The 24,664-nt window shown below is 45.8% G+C and overlaps 1 protein-coding gene across 2 annotated transcripts in view; it reads left to right on the forward strand.

The window, feature by feature from the left end:
- Window positions 1-24,664, forward strand: part of LOC143770061 (sodium/potassium-transporting ATPase subunit alpha-2) — a 126,341-nt gene that overhangs the window by 65,360 nt on the left and 36,317 nt on the right. Inside the window, exon 1 of one of the 2 annotated variants that reach the window (XM_077259312.1) lies at window positions 14,939-15,504. The exons of the other annotated variant lie outside the window; for it this stretch is intronic. Within the exon in view, the coding sequence (XP_077115427.1) occupies window positions 15,208-15,504 (297 nt within the window). The 5' untranslated portion in view covers window positions 14,939-15,207. Of the gene's footprint in view, window positions 1-14,938; window positions 15,505-24,664 lie in introns of those variants that run through there. 2 annotated transcript variants of the gene reach the window in all.

The raw sequence follows: 24,664 nt of genomic DNA on the forward strand, positions 1-24,664 counted from the left end.
CCCCCCCCCCCCCCCCGAACCAAAACCCTAGCTTTGCCTCTGCTGATACAGTGAAAGAATAAACCACAAAGCATAAAATATTGCATGTTTTCACCCAGAGGGGAAGTTACATTTTTTTCTTCTGTATTTCCGAGCATGTGTTATACTGTATTAATGTTATTTTCCCAGCTGCACCGAGGCTACAGGGAGGTCTGTCCGTGCTCTGCATCTGCACAAAGCCAGGGGGCAGGTGAGCTGCGGAGGAAGTATGGGGGATGCAGAGTCAAGAAGGGGGTCAAGAGCTGTAAATATCCCATTAAGGAGGGAGGATCTGATTCCGGTCTACATGATGCAGGGAATCATTTACACAGGCTGATAAATCCAACAACTACACTGGCTTGCGAAGGTATTCACCCCCTGGCATTTTTTTCGCGCTTTGCTACCTCACAACCTGGAATTTCACTGTTTTTTTTTTAGGGCTTGCATCAATTAATGTAAAGAACATGAACAAATACCCTGCTGTTAGTAAATCATAGCATTATGGACATGAAATTACTTGTGTTAAAAGGTAGCTTCAAATCTAAGAAAGGCAGACCTTTGAGGGTATGTGTCCACGTTCAGGATTGCATCAGGATTTGGTCAGGATTCTATGCAGGTAAAATCCTGACCAAATCTGCATCTGAGGTCACTGGCAGGTCACCTGCGCTGTCCTTGCGTTTTTTCTGCAATGTAAGGCCCCGTCTCACTTAGCGATTTACCAACGATCACGACCAGCGATATGACCTGGCCGTGATCGTTGGTAAGTCGCTGTGTGGTCGCTGGGGAGCTGTCACACAGACCGCTCTCCCCAGCGACCAACGATCAGGGGAACGAGTTCGGCATCGTTGAAACTGTCTTCAACGATGCCGAAGTCCCCCTGCAGCACCCGGGTAACCAGGGTAAACATCGGGTTACTAAGTGCAGGGCCGCGCTTAGTAACCCGATGTTTACCCTGGTTACCAAAAAAAACAAACAATACATACTCGCCTTCTGATGTCCGTCAGGTCCCTTGCCGTCTGCTTCCTGCTCTGACTGACTGAGCCGCCGTACACTGAGAGCAGAGCGCAGCGGTGACGTCACTGCTGCGCTCTCACTTCTCACTGTACGGCCGGCAGTCAGTGAGAGCAGGAAGCAGACGGCAAGGGACCTGACGGACATCAGAAGGCGAGTATGTATTGTTTGTTTTTTTTTTACATTTACGCTGGTAACCAGGGTAAACATCGGGTTACTAAGCGCGGCCCTGCGCTTAGTAACCCGATGTTTACCCTGGTTACCAGTGAAGACATCGCTGGATCGGTGTCACACACACCGATTCAGCAATGTCAGCGGGGCCTCAACGACCAAAAAAAGGTCCAGGCCATTCCGACACGACCAGCGATCTCGCAGCAGGGGCCTGATCGCTGGTACGTGTCACACATAGCGAGATCGCTATGGAGGTCGCTGTTGCGTCACAAAACTTGTGACTCAGCAGCGATCTCGCTAGCGATCTCGCTATGTGAGACGGGGCCTTTAAGGACATGCTGCGTTCCTAAAAGAACAGGTATGCCGCATGCGTTTTTTACTGCATAGTGGAGACGGGATTTCAATAAATCCCCTCCATTATGCTGTAACATCTGGACGCTGCGTTTTTTCCTGAACGTGGAAACATACCCTTGACAGTCTCACTGCAGGAATGAATGTGTCGCATGGATTTATGTCTTTTTACATCAACTAAGGAACTTGCCCCTCAGACCATGTGGGGTCATCACAACAGAACCAGACGCCAATCAGAGGACAATAAAACAATCCTTATCTAAGAACTGGCCCAATATTTATGGACATAACTGTTTATCACTCATGGTAATTCTGCTTCATGTCACCTGTCTTATCCATGGTTTTTCCTTTTTTTTTTTTCTGTGCTATATTGTGCATAAATATGTGATTCTTCAGAATTTCTTTTAGTCTTTGCCTGATGAAGAGACCTGTGTAGTCTCGAAAGCTTGCAATTTGTTACCATCTTTTCAGTTAGCCATTAAAAGGTATCAACCACTGAGGACTCTCAATTCTAAATATTTTTCCTGCTGTAGGTAATTAACTTAACGTAACACTGCATATAAATAACATTGGGTGCTTAGTAAACATTATTTTTTATTTAAAAAAAAAGCATAAAAACCATCCCACCACGACAAGGTGTACCCTAGTTCAGGATGGTCCTAACCTCTAATATTAAAACCTTACCCTGCGTCCAAATGGCCCTTGGAAAAAAAAAGATTCCCCACTGTCACGATATGGTATGAAATATCATAAGTTAGTTTTCCTGCTAGCATGCGGGGGCTAAACCCCCCTTCTCTCTGGTTCTCTTTCTTTCCCTGTGTTTCTAGCTGTCTGTGTAGAAGAGCTTGCCTTGTGGGGGAGTTTTATTGACGAAAGGTATTTACGACGGGCATAGCTGCAAGAGAAATTTGTGTTAGCAGGAACTGTTAGAGAAACTTCTAGAATGCATGGGATTTCTTTGTTCTGTTTTTGGAAGATATTATGCAAACCGTTTAAGTTACGAACACCAAAATATATCGTCATAATCACACTCGGAGGATCTACGCATCACTCTAAATACGGGCGTCTAACTCCATCTGGTGAAGAAGTAGGGATTTCTCTGTAAATATGTATCCCAGACAGGGCATATTTGATCTCATCGGAATGCCCACGATACTATGAGATGAACGATGGGTATGGTGCGATTATTTTATGTTCTGTAGCGAAGATACGGGCATCAGATATATTTAATGCCCAGTTAGTGAAACCGAAGAGGTAGGAGGAGTTGGAAAACCAAGCCCTTTCTGTGAGGTCACAGACTGTAGGTTTTAAGTGCTGGCAGGCATCCAAGAGAGCAGAGTTGTGAGTTTTTACCTGAAGCGACCAGACTGCGAGTGCCCAATGCACTGGGATAGATGGAAAGCTCCTAGCCTGTTGCCTGCAATGCAATGATCTAAGAACATGTGAGTTATCTTTTCTTCCTTTAATCCTTTTATTTTTATAATTACCTTGTACATATTTGCAATTGTCTCATTTGTAACATCTTTGTTAAATATTTTATAAACACTGCCTAAAAATCATTTATGGGGTATCATATTTATTACTAGTTCGTTCTCCATGCTCTAAAAACGTACCCTGTCTTTGAAGGGAATTTACGCTACTATTTTGGGGGTTAGCAGCCGAACCCGTTTAATCGGCGCTGGTGGCAGCTTACCGTGTGCCGGCTGTTGGGGGGTCACTGTAGCGACTGCGGCTTGATAATTATTGTTCCTGCCTGAGTGGGAGTAGTTATCGCGTTGCTGTAGTGCGCCCAATAGCCAGTACATAGCAGGCAGCCTTTCTGGCGACTAATTACCCCAGGTGCAGTACCTAATCTGACCTGAGAGTAAGGGGGGCGCCAGAGAGCTGCAAGTGTTAAGTGGAACTGTAAGCGGGATAGACACAAATCCCTGCAGTTCATGGTATATTGAAGAGCAGTGGGATACCTAAAATAAGCCCCTGCTGTAAACTAAGAGGTCAATAGCCTCGTGTGTGTTTTTTCATCACATTGTGGCAGTGGAGGGATACCTGGGATAAGCCCCCTGCACATGTGATAGCCGTCTGTTGGTCTAAGGTCACCCCCGTCCGTGACAGATTGTGGGCAGCGGCTGAGGGATCCTGACAGTCACGGAGTGAATCGTGACATATTGGTGGCAAGGCGGTGGGATATTAGAGCATTAGTGATTTGGTTTGAGCAATCATTCCTCTCACTAAAAACTTGCAGAAAGTTCTTGCGAGAACTCGGCGCAAATAAGTTTGGAGAAAGAACTCAGTGTTTATTAGTTGTGAGACAATTGTGTACTGGTAATTATCCCTTCCCTTTTTCTTCGTTTTTCTATCCTATCTTTTATTTGGCAACCATGGTTGTGCTGGGAGAAACCTTTTATGAACAGCAGACCAGAGACACCCTTGTTGCCTTATGCAAGTCACAGCACATTGACTATGCAAGCAAAAACAAAAGCGAACTGGTCGCAGCCCTGATGCAATGGGAAGCCGCTCTAGACCACTCACAGGGCCCAGAAGCCGCAGATGCCAGCACCCGCGAACATGGTGCTGCAGCAGAGGTCCAACCACTGAATGCTCGCCCCGTTAGCAATCCGGGCGAATTGGACCCCCACCTGCAGGCAGCCTTGAAAGAATTCCCCACTGACGACCATGAGGGACGTCGGCAGCTGATTCAGCAATACCGGCAGGAGGCTGAGGCCCGAGCCGAGCGAGAGGCCCAGCGAGCCGAGCGAGAGGCCCAAGCGCAGCGGGAGTACCAGCTGCAGATGGCCCAACTGCAAATGCAGGGGTCGTCCCAGTCCAGCCGTGAGCCCAGCAGCGCTCAGACACCAAAGCCCCGGCCCGACCACTTTCCTGTTATAGAAAAGGATGGGGACTTGGACACTTTTCTGCGGGCCTTTGAGAAAGCCTGCAGGCAGTACCAGCTGCCTACACAAGAATGGGCACGATACCTGACACCAGGGCTGAGAGGAAAAGCTCTGGAGGCGTTTGCTGCACTCCCTCAAGAACAAGATGGTGACTATGAGGCCATCAAGCAGGCTCTCATAGCTAAGTACCAGCTTACACCCGAGGTGTACCGTAAAAAGTTTCGGACCCTCCTACGTGGCCCACACGACAGTTACAGTGATGTGGTGCATAGACTGGGGACCCACTTTGACCAGTGGACCCAAGGACTGTCAGTGACCACCTTTGCACAGCTGCGAGACCTGATGATCAAAGACCAGTTCTTCCGTCTTTGCCCAACTGAAGTGCGACAGTTCGTGATGGACAGAGAACCCAACGATGTGACGAAAGCAGCGCAGATTGCCGATGCCTATGAGGCCAACCGTAGATCGGAAGTGCGGAAGCCAGTCACCACCAGCTGGAGAGGGGGTAAGCCTGCAGCCAACGCCAGTACCCCTGCCAGCCAACACACCAGAGGTCCTGTCCCCGTGGCCAACAGCACCAGACCTACCACCGAACTTCGCCAGTGTTACCACTGCAGGCAGACTGGACACCTCAGTCACCAATGTCCAGCCAGGCAGAAGAACCCCTCATCCCAGGCCCCAGGGCCTAATGCAGCCGTTCTTTTGGTGGGTGGTGTGGTTGGGAGGGGGTGTGATAACGTACAGCATGTCACTGTGGGAGGTCGTGTTGCTACAGGCCTCAAGGACACCGGGGCTGAACGAACCCTCATCCGACCCGAACTGGCGGCCCCTGAAGAAATCATTCCGGGGAAAACCCTAACTGTCACTGGGATTGGGGGCATCAGCTGTCCCTTACCGATGGCCCGGGTTTTTATTGATTGGGGTGCTGGGAGCGGGGTGAAGGAAGTGGGGCTGTCTGATAATTTGCCCACTGATGTTTTGTTGGGGACTGATTTGGGGAGGTTGGTTGCATACTTCGTGGATGACCCTCCTCCCCAATCTACTAATGAGGGTAAAGTTAACCCTGATGATGATGATGATGATGATGATGATGGGAAATCGCATGTGTTACCTGACCATGCTTTATCTTGTAGTGATGCATCTGTTAACCATTTTTTCCCTAGGATTGATGGTGAAAATGTTGTACCTGTGCCAACTGTATCTGATAATAATGTTTCTGTGAAAGTTGATGTGTCCATAGGTACAGGAGTGCTCAGCCACGTCGCTCTGCGGAGTGAGACGGCTGAGGAACCCCTAGCAGGGGCAAGTGTCGGTGCTACAAGAAATGGGGAGATACATGGGAACCGTGAGCAAGGTGATGCCATGCAATTGACCAGTGCCACCGAGGAAGGTAACTGGCCCATAAGTAGCAATGCTCCTGAGGTAATGGGGGTGGATGGGGAGGTAGAGCCCATAGCAGCGTCGGCTGTTGGGTCTGTAGAAATCCCCGGGGAGACAGCCTACGTAGCTGCTGTCACCCGCAGTCAGAGTGCCCGGAACGCAGATACCTGTCTGCCTTCCGGACCCTCCTCAGTCATCAGTGTGACTGAACCAGAGGTGGACCCAGTGCAGGTCCCAGAGGGCTCCCGTGGGGAAGGGACCCTGACATCGCTTTTGGCTTCCCCTAGCCAGGAGTTTCAGGCCGCTCTGCACACAGATGCGAGCCTAGAGAGTTTGAGACAACTCGCCGGGACGTGCTTCTCCGAGACTGATAAGGAGAAGGTGTTCTGGGAAGGAGGAAGGTTGTACCGGGAGACAGTACCCGGAGAATCACAAAAGGAGTGGTTGAGGGAAAGACAGCTGGTCGTCCCACAGCAATTCCGGGGTGAGTTGTTGCGGATTGCCCATGAGATCCCGCTAGCTGGACACTTGGGTATCAGCAAAACTAAGGCCCGGCTGTCTCAACACTTCTATTGGCCTAAGATGGGGACAGATGTGTCAAACTACTGCCGCTCCTGTGTCACCTGTCAAAGAGTGGGGAAGGCGGGGCCTGCTCTTAAGGCTCCCCTGATCCCTTTGCCAGTGATAGAGGAGCCTTTCCAGAGGATTGCGGTGGACATTGTGGGCCCGCTGGCCGTCTCCAGCAGCTCTGGAAAGCGATTTATTCTTACTGTGGTAGACTACGCTACCCGGTACCCAGAGGCAGTAGCTCTGTCGTCAACTAGGGCAGATAAGGTGGCGGATGCCCTGTTGGCTATCTTTGCACGGGTAGGATTTCCCAGAGAAATGCTTACTGATCGAGGGACCCAATTTATGTCTCACCTAATGGAGGCTCTCTGTAAGAAAATGCAGGTGAAGCACCTGGTATCGAGTGCGTATCACCCACAGACCAATGGCTTGTGTGAACGCTTCAATGGTACCCTCAAACAGATGCTACGCATGCTGGTTGAGACACAAGGGCGCGACTGGGAGCGGTACCTCCCACACCTGCTATTCGCTTACAGAGAGGTTCCGCAGGCCTCGACGGGGTTCTCCCCCTTCGAGCTCCTGTACGGCAGGCGAGTCCGGGGACCCCTTGGGTTGGTAAGAGAATCCTGGGAAGAGGAGCCGAACCCTTCTGAAGTGTCCATAGTGGAGTATGTCATGCGCTTCCGTGACAAGATGCAGACCTTGACGCAGTTGGTGCATGACAACATGACGCAGGCTCAGGCTGATCAGAAGCACTGGTACGACCAGAACGCCCGGGAGCGGACCTACCACGTGGGTCAAAAGGTGTGGGTGCTGGTTCCGGTACCAACGGATAAGCTTCAGGCAGCCTGGGACGGCCCGTACGTTGTCCACCAACAGCTCAACCCGGTCACCTACGTGGTCACCCTTGACCACACTCGGGGTAGGCGAAAGGCCTTTCACGTCAACATGATGAAGGCTCATCACGAACGTGAACCTTTCGTCCTACCGGTCTGCAGCTTACCCGAAGACGGGGAGGAAGACACCCTCCTGGACATGCTGGCCCAAGCCAAGGCCCGTGGGTCCATTGAGGACGTGGAGGTAAGCGCCTCGCTAGATGAACCACAGCGGTTGCAGTTGCAAACCATGCTGGAACCCTTCCGGGTCGTGTTCTCCAACCGGCCTGGAAGGACTGAGTTAGCCGTCCACGAGGTGGACACCGGGAAACACGCCCCACTACGGCGAACACCCTATCGAATCTCTGACCAGGTGCAGCAGATTATGCGCCAGGAGATCGATGAGATGTTACAGTTGGGGGTGATTCGACGGTCAAAGAGCGCGTGGGCCTCACCTGTAGTTCTCGTGCCAAAGAAGGACCGGACCACCCGGTTCTGTGTGGACTACAGGGGGCTCAACGCCATTACAGCCTCTGACGCGCACCCAATGCCGCGCATCGAGGAGCTGCTTGAGAAGTTAGCTGGCGCAGAATACCTGACAATAATGGATCTGAGTCGCGGATACTGGCAGATTCCCCTGAGCCCCGAGGCGCAGGAGAAGTCCGCCTTTATCACACCCTTTGGACTGTACGAGTCCACGGTCATGCCCTTCGGCATGAAGAATGCCCCTGCCACTTTTCAGCGGATGGTCAATCTCCTGCTTCAGGGACTGGAGAAGTACGCCGTGGCGTACTTAGATGACATTGCCATCTTCAGTCCCTCCTGGGATGAACACCTGCAGCATCTCGAGGAGGTGCTCGGGCGAATTCACCGAGCAGGACTGACTATCAAGCCGGGAAAGTGCCAGATGGGCATGAGGGAGGTTCACTACCTGGGGCACCGGGTAGGTGGAAACACCCTGAAACCGGAGCCTGACAAAGTGGGCGTGATCGTGAACTGGCCCACTCCCAGGAACAAGAAACAGGTGATGTCCTTCCTGGGCACTGCAGGGTACTATAGGCGCTTCGTGCAGCACTATAGTAGCCTGGCAAAACCTTTGACGGACCTCACCAGGAAGAAGCTACCCCACATCGTCAACTGGACAGATGGCTGTGAGGGGACCTTCCAGGCGTTGAAAACAGCACTGTGCAACGCCCCTGTGTTGAAAGCCGTCGACAGCAGTCGACCGTTCTTGGTACAGACCGACGCCAGTGAGTTTGGCCTTGGTGCTGTGCTCAGCCAGGTTGACTCGGAGGACCAAGAGCACCCCGTGCTGTACCTGAGCCGGAAACTTTTGCCGAGGGAAGTGGCCTACTCCACCATCGAGAAGGAGTGCCTGGCCATAGTCTGGGCCCTGCAGCGCTTGCAGCCCTACTTGTACGGTCGCACCTTTACCGTGGTGACCGACCACAACCCTCTGCGCTGGCTAAGCACCATGTGTGGAACCAATGGCAGGTTGCTACGCTGGAGCCTTGCCCTTCAGCAATTTGACTTCACCGTTAAACACAAAGCGGGCAAAGAGCATGGTAATGCAGATGGACTCTCCCGCCAGGGTGAACCCACGGAGGTGCGCATGGAGGCATACCGAGAGGTCCTGCCGCCGTAGCGCACGCTAAAAGGGGGAGGTGTCACGATATGGTATGAAATATCATAAGTTAGTTTTCCTGCTAGCATGCGGGGGCTAAACCCCCCTTCTCTCTGGTTCTCTTTCTTTCCCTGTGTTTCTAGCTGTCTGTGTAGAAGAGCTTGCCTTGTGGGGGAGTTTTATTGACGAAAGGTATTTACGACGGGCATAGCTGCAAGAGAAATTTGTGTTAGCAGGAACTGTTAGAGAAACTTCTAGAATGCATGGGATTTCTTTGTTCTGTTTTTGGAAGATATTATGCAAACCGTTTAAGTTACGAACACCAAAATATATCGTCATAATCACACTCGGAGGATCTACGCATCACTCTAAATACGGGCGTCTAACTCCATCTGGTGAAGAAGTAGGGATTTCTCTGTAAATATGTATCCCAGACAGGGCATATTTGATCTCATCGGAATGCCCACGATACTATGAGATGAACGATGGGTATGGTGCGATTATTTTATGTTCTGTAGCGAAGATACGGGCATCAGATATATTTAATGCCCAGTTAGTGAAACCGAAGAGGTAGGAGGAGTTGGAAAACCAAGCCCTTTCTGTGAGGTCACAGACTGTAGGTTTTAAGTGCTGGCAGGCATCCAAGAGAGCAGAGTTGTGAGTTTTTACCTGAAGCGACCAGACTGCGAGTGCCCAATGCACTGGGATAGATGGAAAGCTCCTAGCCTGTTGCCTGCAATGCAATGATCTAAGAACATGTGAGTTATCTTTTCTTCCTTTAATCCTTTTATTTTTATAATTACCTTGTACATATTTGCAATTGTCTCATTTGTAACATCTTTGTTAAATATTTTATAAACACTGCCTAAAAATCATTTATGGGGTATCATATTTATTACTAGTTCGTTCTCCATGCTCTAAAAACGTACCCTGTCTTTGAAGGGAATTTACGCTACTATTTTGGGGGTTAGCAGCCGAACCCGTTTAATCGGCGCTGGTGGCAGCTTACCGTGTGCCGGCTGTTGGGGGGTCACTGTAGCGACTGCGGCTTGATAATTATTGTTCCTGCCTGAGTGGGAGTAGTTATCGCGTTGCTGTAGTGCGCCCAATAGCCAGTACATAGCAGGCAGCCTTTCTGGCGACTAATTACCCCAGGTGCAGTACCTAATCTGACCTGAGAGTAAGGGGGGCGCCAGAGAGCTGCAAGTGTTAAGTGGAACTGTAAGCGGGATAGACACAAATCCCTGCAGTTCATGGTATATTGAAGAGCAGTGGGATACCTAAAATAAGCCCCTGCTGTAAACTAAGAGGTCAATAGCCTCGTGTGTGTTTTTTCATCACATTGTGGCAGTGGAGGGATACCTGGGATAAGCCCCCTGCACATGTGATAGCCGTCTGTTGGTCTAAGGTCACCCCCGTCCGTGACAGATTGTGGGCAGCGGCTGAGGGATCCTGACAGTCACGGAGTGAATCGTGACATCCACCCCTTCCTTAAAGCAAAACTTTTCCAGTTCCTTCAAGTTAGATGGTTTCCTCTGGAGAACAGCAATCTTCAAGTCTGACCACAGATTCTCAATTGGATCAAGATCTGGGCTTTGAGTAGGCCACTGCAAAACATTCACACGTTTCCCCTTAAACCACTCAAGTGCTGCATTAGCAGTATGCTTTGGGCTATTGTCTTGTTGGAAGGTGAACCTCCATCCCAGTCTCAAATCACCGACAGCCTGAAACATGTTTTGCTCAAGAATATCCCATATTTAGCACCATCCATCTTCCCCTCGACTCGGACCATTTTCCCTGTCCCTGCTACACATCCTCACAGCATGATGCTGCCACTACCATGTTTCACTGTGGGGATGGTGTTCTGGGATGATGAACTGTGTTGGTTTGATGCCAGACATAGCGTTTACCTTGGTGGCCAAAAAGTTAAATTTTGGTCTCATCTGACCACAGCACCTTCCTCCATACATTTGGGGAGTCTACCACGTATTTTGGAAACTCAAAACGAGTCTTACAATGTTTGTGTGTAAGTAAAGGCTTTTTCTTCCCACTCTTCCATAAAGGCCACCTCTATGGAGTGTACGGCTTATTGTGGTCGCTTGAACAGTTACTCTAGTCTCTGCTTGGGAACTCTGCAGCTCCTTCAGGGCTACCTTTGGTCTCTATGCTGCCTCTTTGATTAATGCCCTCCTTGCCCGAGCTGAGAGTTTTGATAGGTGGCTCTCTCTTGGCAGGTTTGTTGTGGTACCATGTTATTTCCATTTGATGATAATGGATTTGATGGTGCTACAGGGGATCATCAGAGATGACCCTGACTTGTACTTCTCAACAATGTTGTCCCTGACTTGTTTGGAGATCTCTTTGGTCTTGATGGTTTTGTTTGGAGATCTCCTTGGTCTTCATGGTGTTATTTGGAGATCTCCTTGGTATTCATGGTGATGTTTGGAGATCTCCTTGGTCTTCATGGTGTTGTTTAGAGATCTACTTGGTCTTCATGGTGTTGTTTGAAGATCTCCTTGGTCTTCATGGTGTTGTTTGGAGATCTACTTGGTCTTCATGGTGTTGTTTGAAGATCTCCTTGGTCTTCATGGTGTTGTTTGGAGATCTCCTTGGTCTTCATGGTGTTGTTTGGAGATCTCCTTGGTCTTCATGGTGTTGTTTGGAGATCTACTTGGTCTTCATGGTGTTGTTTGAAGATCTCCTTGGTCTTCATGGTGTTGTTTGGAGATCTACTTGGTCTTCATGGTGTTGTTTGAAGATCTACTTGGTCTTCATGGTGTTGTTTGAAGATCTCCTTGGTCTTCATGGTGTTGTTTGGAGATCTACTTGGTCTTCATGGTGTTGTTTGAAGATCTCCTTGGTCTTCATGGTGTTGTTTGGAGATCTCATTGGTCTTCATGGTGTTGTTTGGAGATCTACTTGGTCTTCATGGTGTTGTTTGAAGATCTCCTTGGTCTTCATGGTGTTGTTTGGAGATCTCCTTGGTCTTCATGGTGTTGTTTGGAGATCTCCTTGGTCTTCGTGGTGGTGTTTTGAGATCTACTTGGTATTCATGGTGTTTGGTTAGTGGTGCCTCTTGTTAACGGTTTTGCAGCCTCTGTAGCCTTTCTGAAAAGGTAAAGTGTACAGTATATACTGCCCGACGTGTGACACTTAAATTGTACTCAGGAGAATGTCCTGTCACTAAAAATGGAACTTATGAAGGGAATTTCATAGCAAATGGGTTGAATACATATGCACGGACCAAGTTTTATTTATTTGATCCCATAAAATTAATTTATGCCTAGATTTTTCTCACTTCACCAACTTAGACTATTTAGTTCTGATGCATCACACACAAAAATCGGATTACAAAAATATTTACACACAGGTTGTAATGTAAAAAAAAAGGGAAAAAAACAAGTCACTGTATATAGGAAGTCAATCAAAGCTAGTCAAATTACCATTTAGATGTTGCAATAATTGTGATAGTTGTGTACAAACTGTTTTACGTTATTGTCTGCAGCAAAATTGCCTGTTGATGCATTTGTGTGCTGCTGAGAATTTACATCTCTAAGGTCTGCCTAAAAATCATCCGATCAATGATCATTTGTTTATCTGCTCCCTGGAGAAAGGGCGGTTTTAGACAAAGTGGGGCTCTGGGCAAAAGTTTAAAGTGGAGCCCAAAATACTCACATATTGCACCATCACACAGAAACATTTCGATTGCATTTACATGCGCTGTTAAATGAGCGTGATCGACAATATTGAAGTCGTTCGATGCTTGTTCCAGAGTTTCTTTACAGCGGCTGAAGAAGAATGATGGGCACAAATAGTCTTCGATACAGTATAATGCAGGTCCCATATAGTATAGTGCACTCCCCTTGGTCCTTGATAGAGTATACTGCAGCTCCCCTCATAGAGTATACTGCAGCCCCACACACACAGTACAATGCAGCCCCCTCAGGGTATAACGCAGCCCCATCAGGGTATAATGCTGCCCCCTCAGAGTATACTGCAGCCCCCCACACAAACAGTATAATGCAGCTCCCTACACACACAGTCTAGTGCAGACACACACACTGTAATGCAGTCCCCCACACATACAAACACAGTATAATGCACCCCCTCACAAACAGTATATTGCAGCCCCCACACAGTATAGGGCAGCCCCCCATACAATATAATGCAACCCCCACACACAGTATAATGCAGCCCTCCCAGTATAGTGCAGCCCCTACACACAGTATAGTGCAGCCCCATACACAGTATTTTGCAGCCCTCCACTGACAGTATAATGCAGCCCTCCACTCACAGTATAATGCAGCCCTCCTTACACAGTATAATGCAGCCCTCCACATACAGTATAGTGCAGCCCCCATACACAGTATAATGCAGCACCCCTATACACAGTTTACTGTAGCTCCCAACACACATACAGTATAGTGCAGCCTCCCGCAAGCAGTACAGTGTAGCCCCCACACACAGTATAATGCATCCCCCACTCACAGTATAATGAAGCAGCCCACTCACATAGCATAATGCAGCCTCCCACTCACAGTATAATGAAGCCCGCCCGCACTCAAAGTGTAATGCAGCCCCTCCACTCACAGTATAATGCAGCCCACACAGTACATACATATATACACATATACACACACACACAGTACACATATACAATACTCACCTCTGCTCCAGGCTCTGCTACAGGCTCATCAGCTCCAGTCCTAGCACAGCGTGGCGCACGGTGAAGTGACATCATCGTGTGCCCGCTGAGTCAGAAGCAGTGCAGAATGATGGGGGAGGGAGCGTCAAAAATGATTATTTTAATATCTGTATCAATTATCCCATCAGCGATCACTTGCTGAACACAATCAATTGAGCAATAATCTTGATAGTTCTTGCGAAACTCTTTACATTAGCCGGCAGCAAATAACTGAATGAACTGACAAAGAATTATAATTTGTGGCACAAAGGGCTACTTACAGAGAGCTGCCATGATTTATCCCCAATGTAGACATTTCTTAAAGGGGAACTCCATTCTTGTGTTCCGATATAGTCACAGTTGTCATTCAGTGGCATGAGTCATCATTGGAGTCATAGGGGTGGTCCTTAATATAGAGAACGCGTTGGGGGTCACAGACTCCAGAAAATGTAGGCTTCTCGTATGGCTAACTCAAAAGTGAACAATCCCCTCTAAATAGCAATTCCTTAAAGGTGTCTTCCAGGATTTATGATAGTTGGTCAAAGTGAAATTTTTAAAAATACCGAAATAACTGGCTCCTACTTTTATCTCCAGCTACTCTGGTTGTCCTTGACATAGCTCCCTAAATTGCACTTCCTGTTTTTAAAGGGGTTGTCCACTTTGGGTACAAGGCTCCACAGACAAGGAGATGAAGGGCAACCCTGTGCTCAACTATAATCTGAAAATTGCTTCTTCAAAGAGGATGGGAGCCACTTATCAGAAATAGCAATCTTAAAAGTCAATATCGACCCTTTAACAAGCCTTGTCACATGACTTAGGGTAAATTCTATTTGCAGACACCTGTTTTGGGATGTTGCCCCTCCTCAGCACAAAGCAAGAGATTTGATTAACCTGTATGAGAGGTGTCTTGACTATGGTCTAAGGGGGAGAGACATTAACTCTTAGACCAGAGGTGTCAAACTGCATTCCTCGAGTGCGGCAAACAGGTAATGTTTTCAGATTTCCTTGTATTGCACAGGTGATAATTTAATCACCTGCACAGAATGATTCCAGCACCTTGTGCAATGCGAAAGAAATCTTGAAAACACGCATGGTTTGAGGCCCTCGAGGAATGCAGTTTGAGCCACTGCTTTAGACCCAAACTGTAACCTGTGAGGAATCTTATATTACGTTTCCCACTCTCTGCAGCGCCTCCGCAGGACTCGTGAAGTATTACACAGTTCTCATTCAAATCAATGGGAATTTGCGATGTTCCGGTGCGAAAATATGGGGCTGTGCAGGTAAGGGTTAATCGGAGATGTTGTGAGATAATGAAGGAAATGTGATGGGGGAGGAATGAGCCATGGGGGATTCTGGCGGTCTGCATAATGAGGAATTAAAGAAAAATGAGGACGAGCGAGGAACAAAGCAAGGGATGATCCGGGGGAAAAGAAGATAAATTTAGAAATAAGGACAACAAAGAAAGGAGGGGAGACAATAGCGGAACGGAGGGAGGGAAGAAAGGATTGAATGTGACACACAAAAGAGGAGGAAGAAGAGGAGACGGGCATCGGAAGGGATACAGGCAGGGTAGGCATGGGGCGAGGGGGATGGGCGCTTGTTTTGGAAATGACCCCAGACACTGATGGACTTTAGATGCAGCCAAACTTTTTTTTTCCTTCATCTGGCACCAGAATCCAAAGGGACAAGAGGAGGGTCTGGGGTGCCCCCCAGGGAGGGAGGAGTTCATCCCAAAAAACAGCTCCAGTTTCAACAAGTGCTTCTTTCCCGAGAAGGAGAAACGCACACCGGCTGCTATTTAAAGAAGGAATTGCTCCGTTCTGCTTTCCTTTGGGGATTTTTCTTCCATTTTTTTTCTTCAAATTTAATTTTAGGATCATCGGATTCTCATCTGTAAATTCCACAGGACGCAGGAGGAGGATGGGCAGAGGGGTGAGTACTCCGCACGTAGGGGTAATGGGTACATGTGTGTACTGTGCGGGGTCCTGCTAAATAATGTGTGGATAGGGAAAACGGCTGTACATGCACGGGGTCAGTGTGCGCTGCACAGACAGGACGTGTCCACAGAAGGGAGAAATGGTGGCATCTGGGGCTGCGGGATCTATCCACAACAGCAGGGAACACACCAGGAGATCGAGTTCTGAGAAATCTTAGAAAATATAGCTCATAGAAATGTACAAAGATATTTCTTTCCTTTATCTAGTGGTGCAAATCTATATCCTATCTTATACTCCAGAGCTGCACTCACTATTCTGCTGGTGCAGTCACTGTGTACATACATTACATTACTGATCCTGAGTTACATACTGTATTATACTCCAGAGCTGCACTCACTATTCTGCTGGTGCATTCACTGAGTACATACATTACATTACTGATCCTGAGTTACATCCTGTATTATACCCCAGAGCTGCACTCACTATTCTGCTGGTTTAGTCACTGTGTACATACATTACATTACTGATCCTAAGTTACATCCTGTATTATACCCTAGAGCTGCACTCACTATTCTGGTGGTGCAGTCACTGAGTACATACATTGCATTACTGATCCTGGACTGATCCTGAATTACATACTGTATTATACTCCAGAGCTGAACTCACTATTCTGCTGGTGTAGTCACTGTGTACATACATTACATTACTGATCCTGAGTTACATCCTGTATTATACTCCAGAGCTGCACTCACTATTCTGCTGGTGCATTCACAGAGTACATACATTACATTACTGATCATGTACTGATCCTGAGTTACATCCTGTATTATACCCCAGAGCTGCACTCACTATTATGCTGGTGGAGTCACTGTGTACATACATCACATTACTGATCCCTTACTGATCCTTAGTTACATCCTGTATTATACTCCAGAGCTGCACTCACTATTCTGCTGCTGCAGTCACTGTGTATATACATTACATTATTGATCCTGAGTTACATCCTGTATTATACTCCAGAGCTGCAATCATTATTCTGCTGGTGGATTCACTGAGTACATACATTACATTACTGATCCCTGAGTTACATCCTGTATTATACCCCAGAGCTGCCCTCACTATTCTGCTGGTGCAGTCACTGAGTACATACATCACATTACTGATCCCTTACTGATCCTTAGTTACATCCTGTATTATACTCCAGAGCTGCACTCACTATTCTGCTGCTGCAGTCACTGTGTATATACATTACATTATTGATCCTGAGTTACATCCTGTATTATACTCCAGAGCTGCAATCATTATTCTGCTGGTGGATTCACTGAGTACATACATTACATTACTGATCCCTGAGTTACATCCTGTATTATACTCCAGAGCTGCACTCACTATTCTGCTGGTGTAGTCACTGTGTACATACATTACATTACTGATCCTGAGTTACATCCTGTATTACACTCCAGAGCTGCACTCACTATTCTGCTGGTGCATTCACTGAGTACATACATTATATTACTGATCCTGTACTGATCCTGAGTTACATCCTGTATTATACCCCAGAGCTGCACTCACTATTCTGCTGGTGCAGTCACTGTGTAACATAGTAACATAGTAACATAGTTAGTAAGGCCGAAAAAAGACATTTGTCCATCCAGTTCAGCCTATATTCCATCATAATAAATCCCCAGATCTACGTCCTTCTACAGAACCTAATAATTGTATAATACAATATTGTTCTGCTCCAGGAAGACATCCAGGCCTCTCTTGAACCCCTCGACTGAGTTCGCCATCACTACCTCCTCAGGCAAGCAATTCCAGATTCTCACTGCCCTAACAGTAAAGAATCCTCTTCTATGTTGGTGGAAAAACCTTCTCTCCAACATAGAAGAGGATTCTTTACTGTTAGGTACTGTACTGTGTACATACTTTACATTACTGATCCTGAGTTACATCCTGTATTACACTCCAGAGCTGCACTCACTATTCTGCTGGTGCATTCACAGAGTACATACATTACATTACTGATCCTGTACTGATCCTGAGTTACGTCCTGCATTATACCGCAGAGCTGCACTCACTATTCTGCTGGTGCAGTCTCTGAGTACATACATTACATTACTGATCCCTTACTGATTCTTAGTTACATCCTGTATTATACTCCAGAGCTGCACTCACTATTCTGCTGGTTCAGTCACTGTGTACATACATTACATTACTGATCCTGTACTGACCCTGAGTAACATACTGTATTATACTCCAGAGCTGCACTCGCTATTCTGCTGGTGTAGTCACTGTGTACATACATTACATTACTGATCCTGAGTTACATCCTGTATTATACCCTGTTGCTGAACTCACTATTCTGCTGGTGCATTCCCTGAGTACATACATTGCATTACTGATCCTGTACTGATCCTGAATTATATCCTGCATTATACTCCAGAGCTGCACTCACTATTCTGCTGGTGCAGTCACTGAGTACATACATTACATTACTGATCTCTGAGTTACGTCCTGTATTATACTCCAGAACTATTCTGCTGGTGCAGTCAGTGTGTACATACAATACATTGCATTACTGATCCTGTACTGATCCTGAGCTACATCCTGTATTATACTCCAGAGCTGCACAACCTATTCTGCTGGTGCAGTCTCTGTGTGCATACATTACATTACTGATCCTGTATTGATCCTGAGTTACATCCTGTATTATACCCCAGAGCTGCACTCACTATTCTGCTTGCACACTCACTGTGTACGTATATTACATTACTTATCCTGTACTGATCCTGAGTTACATACTGTATTATACTCCAGAGCTGCACTCACTATTCTGCTGGTGCAATCACTGTGTACTTACATTACTGATCCTGATTTACATCCTGTATTATACCCCAGAGCTGCACTCACTATTCTGCTGGTGCAGTCACTGTGTACATACATTACTGATCCTGAGTTACATCCTGTATTACACTCCAGAGCTGCACTCACTATTCTGCTGGTGCAGTCACTGTGTACATATATTACATTACTTATCCTGTACTGATCCTGAGATACATACTGTATTATACTCCAGAGCTGCACTCACTATTCTTCTGGTGCAATCACTGTGTACTTACATTACTGATCCTGATTTACATCCTGTATTATACCCCAGAGCTGCCCTCACTATTCTGCTGGTGCAGTCACTGTGTACATACATTACATTACTGATCCTGTACTGATCCTGAGTTACATCCTGTATTATACTCCAGAGCTGCACTCACTATTCTGCTGGTGCAGTCATTGTGTACATACATTACATTACTTATCCTGTACTGATCCTGAGATACATACTGTATTATACTCCAGAGCTGCACTCACTATTCTGCTGGTGCAATCACTGTGTACTTACATTACTGATCCTGATTTACATCCTGTATTATACCGCAGAGCTGCCCTCACTATTCTGCTGGTGCAGTCACTGTGTACATACATTACATTACTGATCCTGTACTGATCCTGAGTTACATCCTGTATTATACTCCAGAGCTGCACTCACTATTCTGCTGGTGCAGTCATTGTGTACATACATTACATTACTTATCCTGTACTGATCCTGAGATACATACTGTATTATACTCCAGAGCTGCACTCACTATTCTGCTGGTGCAATCACTGTGTACTTACATTACTGATCCTGATTTACATCCTGTATTATACCCCAGAGCTGCCCTCACTATTCTGCTGGTGCAGTCACTGTGTACATACATTACATTACTGATCCTGTACTGATCCTGAGTTACATCCTGTATTATACTCCAGAGCTGCACTCACTATTCTGTAGTGGAGTGACGCACATTACATGATTTATCCTCTTACCGATCCTTCCGAATTATCTTCTGTAGAATAATCTATGAAGATTCTCTCTTGCATTGTTTTTCTGTTGATGTTATTAGACGCATGAAACAGATAATTGAATAGTTAACACCTCACATATGGTTAGCAGAAATGATTCCTTCATCCGCCCAATGGCGGTTTGCCCATTCACTCTGGATGAGGATAAAGGAGATTTATGGGTTATGCAATACATGGCTTCTCAGGGAAAAACCTTATGAACATACAATATGAGGACCACCGTGACTTCTCCATATAAAATTATGAATAAACATAAGTGGGTCTAAAGAAGGTTGGACGTCCACTCATCAGATACTTGACACATTCTATGGATGTTATTGATGTATCTGCTAAGGGAAATCCCTCTTGATCCGATTAATGACCATTAGAGTACTAATCAAACTGTGTTTTAGGAAATGGTGGGTCCTCCAGGGGTTGTACCTCGACCAATAAGACATTCATGACTTATTCTATGGATATATTCGAGATGTAAGTGAGGTAAACTCCCCAGTAATGACCACCGTCCTGATCAAACTTAAGTTTAGGAAATGCTTGGTCCACCGAAGCTTGGACCTTCTCCAAACATACATTCATAACCTATCCTAAGGTTCTAGTCAATATATCTGGCGGGAAAACAAGCTTTAATAACCAAGGTTCTGAACATACTGGTCACGCTTATATTTAGAAAACATTTTGTCTACTGGAGTTTCCGCCACCACCAGTCAGACATTTGACATGTTCAATGGATGTTATTGATGTATCCAGTAGGAAAACAATTTTTAATGACTAGTGTCCTGATCAGATCACTGTCCAGTCTTCATTCATGGTCCGAATCTTTACGCCAATACCTGTCATTTCAACAGATGACCTCCACCTTGTCTCAAGACAGCAATCGATACCCAAGAGAGATCCAAAGACTTCTATGTCGTCTATTTTCCCTCACATTCTTGACATTGAAGATGACCATAAATATAGCCCCATCCAATGTCCTAATTAGAAACCTGGTCTGATCAAATGTTGGTTTTAGTAAAGAGTGGGTCAAACTAAAGGACCACCAATGTGGTAATATTTGTCTGATTGGTTATATTGTCTACGTATCTGGTGTGAAAACAACCATTACAATTAGGGCTCGTAGTCATCTGCGTGAAAATGGACAAGAGCAATTCCCTAACCATCTGTGACTTTTTTTCTTGCCACATTCTGTGAGTGTCCTTGTATATCGGACATGACTCGTCAATGCAAGTCAATGGGTGAGGGGAAAAAATTGCACCGAACATGGACCATGCGAGTGCCATCCGATCCTTTCGCACCCATCTCCTAGAAAATCTGACATCACCAGGCGCGTACAGTAAAATCACAGCGTGACCTGACAGAATAGAATAGATCGATAGAAAGATATCAGTCACATATATAATTAGTACAGCGCGTGTGTAGTTTAATGTTCATGTATTTAGCTAATAGTTCAATAACTTAAAGAAAAAAATGTGGGGTCCCCTGAAATTTTAATAAACAGCTGAGGGATATCCGACAGCTGGGGATAGATGTTTATAGCCAGGGAAGGGGGTAATTCCCAATGGTGCTTCCCAGGCTATATCAGCTCACAGCTGTATACTTAGCCTTTACTGGTTATTAAAATGGGGACCCCCCAAAAATGGCATAGGGACCCCCTATAATTAATAGCCAGCAAAGGCTAGGCAGACAGCTGCAGGTTGATATCAATAGTCTAGGAAGGGGCCATGGATATTTGCCCCCTCCCAGACTAAAACCATCAGCTCTCTGCTGCCTCTGCTCTTCCTACTTGCCCTGGTGTGGTGGCAAGTGGGGTAATAGTATTCGGGTTGATGTCAGCTTTGAATTGTTAGCTGACATCAAGCCCAGGGGTTAGTAATGGAGACGCCCCCTTTACTAACCCCAAAGTCAAATTGTAAAAAAAAAACAGCCTGAATAAAGTCCTTTTATTTTAAATAAACATTCCCCCCCTCTTTTACCCATTAAATTTAAAAAAAATAAAAAAGCAAGCTTATACTCACCTGTCCAACGAGGAGATAATCCATGTTTCCTGTAAAAGACAAAAAATAATAAACCATCATATTCCTCATGTGTTCAACGAGAAGATAATCTATTTGTCCTATGACGAGTCTAGTTCTGCTACATCTAGATACCATGCTGTACGTTGGCATCATGCGAGCGTTCAGCCTGGCATCCAGCAGAAACACTGAGCTGTTCGTGATAGCGCAGCATCAATGTCTCGCTATGATGTGAACAGAGTTCTTAACCGATGAACTCCGCTCACTCCACTGAAGTCACCGCTAGGGCATGAGAAAGTTTTTTTTTTTGTTTGTGTTTTTTTTACAATTTGGCTATGGGGTTAGTAATGGGGGCGTCTTATTGAAAACTTCTCCATTACTAGCCCCTGGGCTTGATGTTAGCTGCCAATACAAAGCTGACATCAAACCCAATACTGTTACCCCACTTGCCACCGCACCAGGGCAAGTGGGACGAGCAGAGGCTAAGTCCCGGAATTGGCACATTTTATGTATGCGCCATTTATGGGGCGGCTGAGAACTGATGTTTTTAGTCTGTGAGGGGGCCAGTATCCATGGCCCCTTCCTAGCCTATAATTATTAGAATTCAGCTGTCTTCCTAGCCTTTCTTTATTAATTATAGGGGGCCCTACGTCCTATTTTTCTTTAATTACTTTATGACTTAATTATATGTACAGTAAGCTACACAGGCAAAGCAATGATTATATGTTTCACTCACATATTTCTTTCTATCTATCTATTATCTATCTATCTATTAGTATAGTAGGCTTCACAATCATGGGGAAGACTGCTGACTTGACAGATGTCCAGAAAGCAGTCATTGACACCCTCCACAAGGATGGTAAGCCACAAAAGGTCATTGCTAAAGAAGCTGGCTGTTCACAGAGTGCTGTATACAATCATATTAATGGAGAATTGAGTGGAAGGAAAAAATGCCGCAAAAAAAGGTGCACAAGCAACTGGGATTAAAAGGATTGTTAAGAAAAGGCCATTGAAAAATTTGGGGGAGATTCACAAGGAGTGGACTGCTGCTGGAGTCATTGCTTCAAGATCCACCACACACAGACGTATCCAGGACATGGGCTACAAGTGTTGCATTCCTTGTGTCAAACCACTCATGGCCAATAGACAATGCCAGAAGCCTCTTACTTGGGACAAGGACAAAAAGAACTGAACTGTTGCTCAATGGTCCAAGGTGTTGTTTTCAGATGAAAAATCTAGTGTGAAGTTTCCACAATTAGTGATGGTTTGGGGAGCCATGTCATCTGCTGATGTAGGTCCACTGTGTTTTATCAAGACCAAAGTCAGCGCAGCCATCTACCAGGAAAGTTTAGAGCACTTGATGCTTCCCTCTGCCGACAAGCTTTTTGCAGATGGAACTTTCATTCTCCAGCAGGACTTGGCACCTGTCCACACTGCCAAAAGTACCAATCCAAGTAAAAGAGAAAAATGTTCCAGCTTCTTTGATAAAATATAAAACTTTAATCCATCATATAAAATAGTAGAGGACACACTCCTGGGACAATGCCATATCACAAGTGAAGAAAGCTACGCGTTTCGACCATACGGTCTTTGTCACAGCTGATCTGCTCAGCAGTCCATCCGGTATAAGAAGGACTGACCTACCAATGGAAAGGTAAAGCAAAAAAAAAAAAAAAAAAAAAAGAGCTCACCAGACCAACAGTACTTTGAATCACAAACACATATACAATGGTATACAAAAAAAAAAAAAAGGACAGAAAAAACACAAAGAAAGTGTTTTTTCTGTCTTTTTTTTTTTTTTTGTATATATGGGATTTATTGTATCTTACCATTGTATATGTATATATATATATTGTTTATATTTTTTAGAATATCTGGCAATGATCTATATGTGTTTGTGATTCAAAGTACTGTTGGTCAGGTGAGCTCCTTTTTTTTTTTTTTTTTTTGCTTTACCTCTCCATTGGTAGGTCAGTCCTTCTTATACTGGATGGACTGCTGAGCAGATCAGCTGTGACAAAGACCGTATGGTCAAAACGCGTAGCTTTCTTCACTTGTGATATGGCATTGTCCCAGGAGTGTGTCCTCTACTATTTTATATGATGGATTAAAGTTTTACATTTTATCAAAGAAGCTGGAACATTTTTCTCTTTTACTTGGATTTGCATCACGTCGAGTCAGGACGAAGTTCCGTGCTTCTTGCATATATCGGTGAGCTGGCTTTTTTTCTTTCTTTGTACTTAATCCAAAAGTACCAATACTTGGTTTAAAAACAGCAGTATCACTATGTTTGATTGTCCAGCAAAATCGTCTGACCTTAACATCATAGAGAATCTATATGGTATTGTCAAGAGGAAGATGAGAGACACCAGACCCAACAATGCAGACAAGCTGAAGGCTGCTATCAAAGCAATCTGGGCTTCCATAACACCTCAGCAGTGCCACAGGCTGATTACCTCCATGCCACGCCGCATTGATGCAGTAATTGATGCAAAAGGAGCCCCACCAAGTATTGAGTGCATTTACTAAACATACATTTCAGTAGGCGAACATTTCGCATTTTAAAATCATTTTTCAAGCTGGTGTTATAAAGTATTCTAATTTACTGAGAAAATGACTTGTGGGTTTTCATTCGCTGGAAGCCATAATCATCAACAATGACAGAAATAAACACTTGAAATAGATCACTCTGTTTGTAATGACTATATAATACACTGCTCAAAAAAAAAATAAAAGGAACACTTAAACAACAGAATATAACTCCAAGTAAATCAAACTTCTGTGAAATCACACTGTCCACTTAGGAAGCAACACTGTTTGACAATCAATTTCACATGCTGTTGTGCAAATGGAATAGACAACAGATGGAAATTATTGCCAATTATCAAGACACACTCAATAAAGGAGTGGTTCTGCAGGTGGGGACCACAGACCACATCTCTGTACCAATGCTTTCTGGTTGATGTTTTGGTCACTTTTTCAATGTTGGCTGTGCTTTCACACTCGTGGTAGCATGAGACGGACTCTACAACTCACACAAGTGGCTCAGGTAGTACAGCTCATCCAGGATAGCACATCAATGCGAGCTGTGGCAAGAAGGTTTGCTGTGTCTGTCAGCGTAGTGTCCAGAGGCTGGAGGCGCTACCAGGAGACAGGCCAGTACACCAGGAGACATGGAGGGGGCCGTAGGAGGGCAACAACCCAGCAGCAGGACTGCTACCTCTGCCTTTGTGCAAGGAGGAACAGGAGGAG

This window comes from Ranitomeya variabilis, chromosome 1 (assembly GCF_051348905.1).
Source record: "Ranitomeya variabilis isolate aRanVar5 chromosome 1, aRanVar5.hap1, whole genome shotgun sequence".
Taxonomy (NCBI): domain Eukaryota; kingdom Metazoa; phylum Chordata; class Amphibia; order Anura; family Dendrobatidae; genus Ranitomeya; species Ranitomeya variabilis.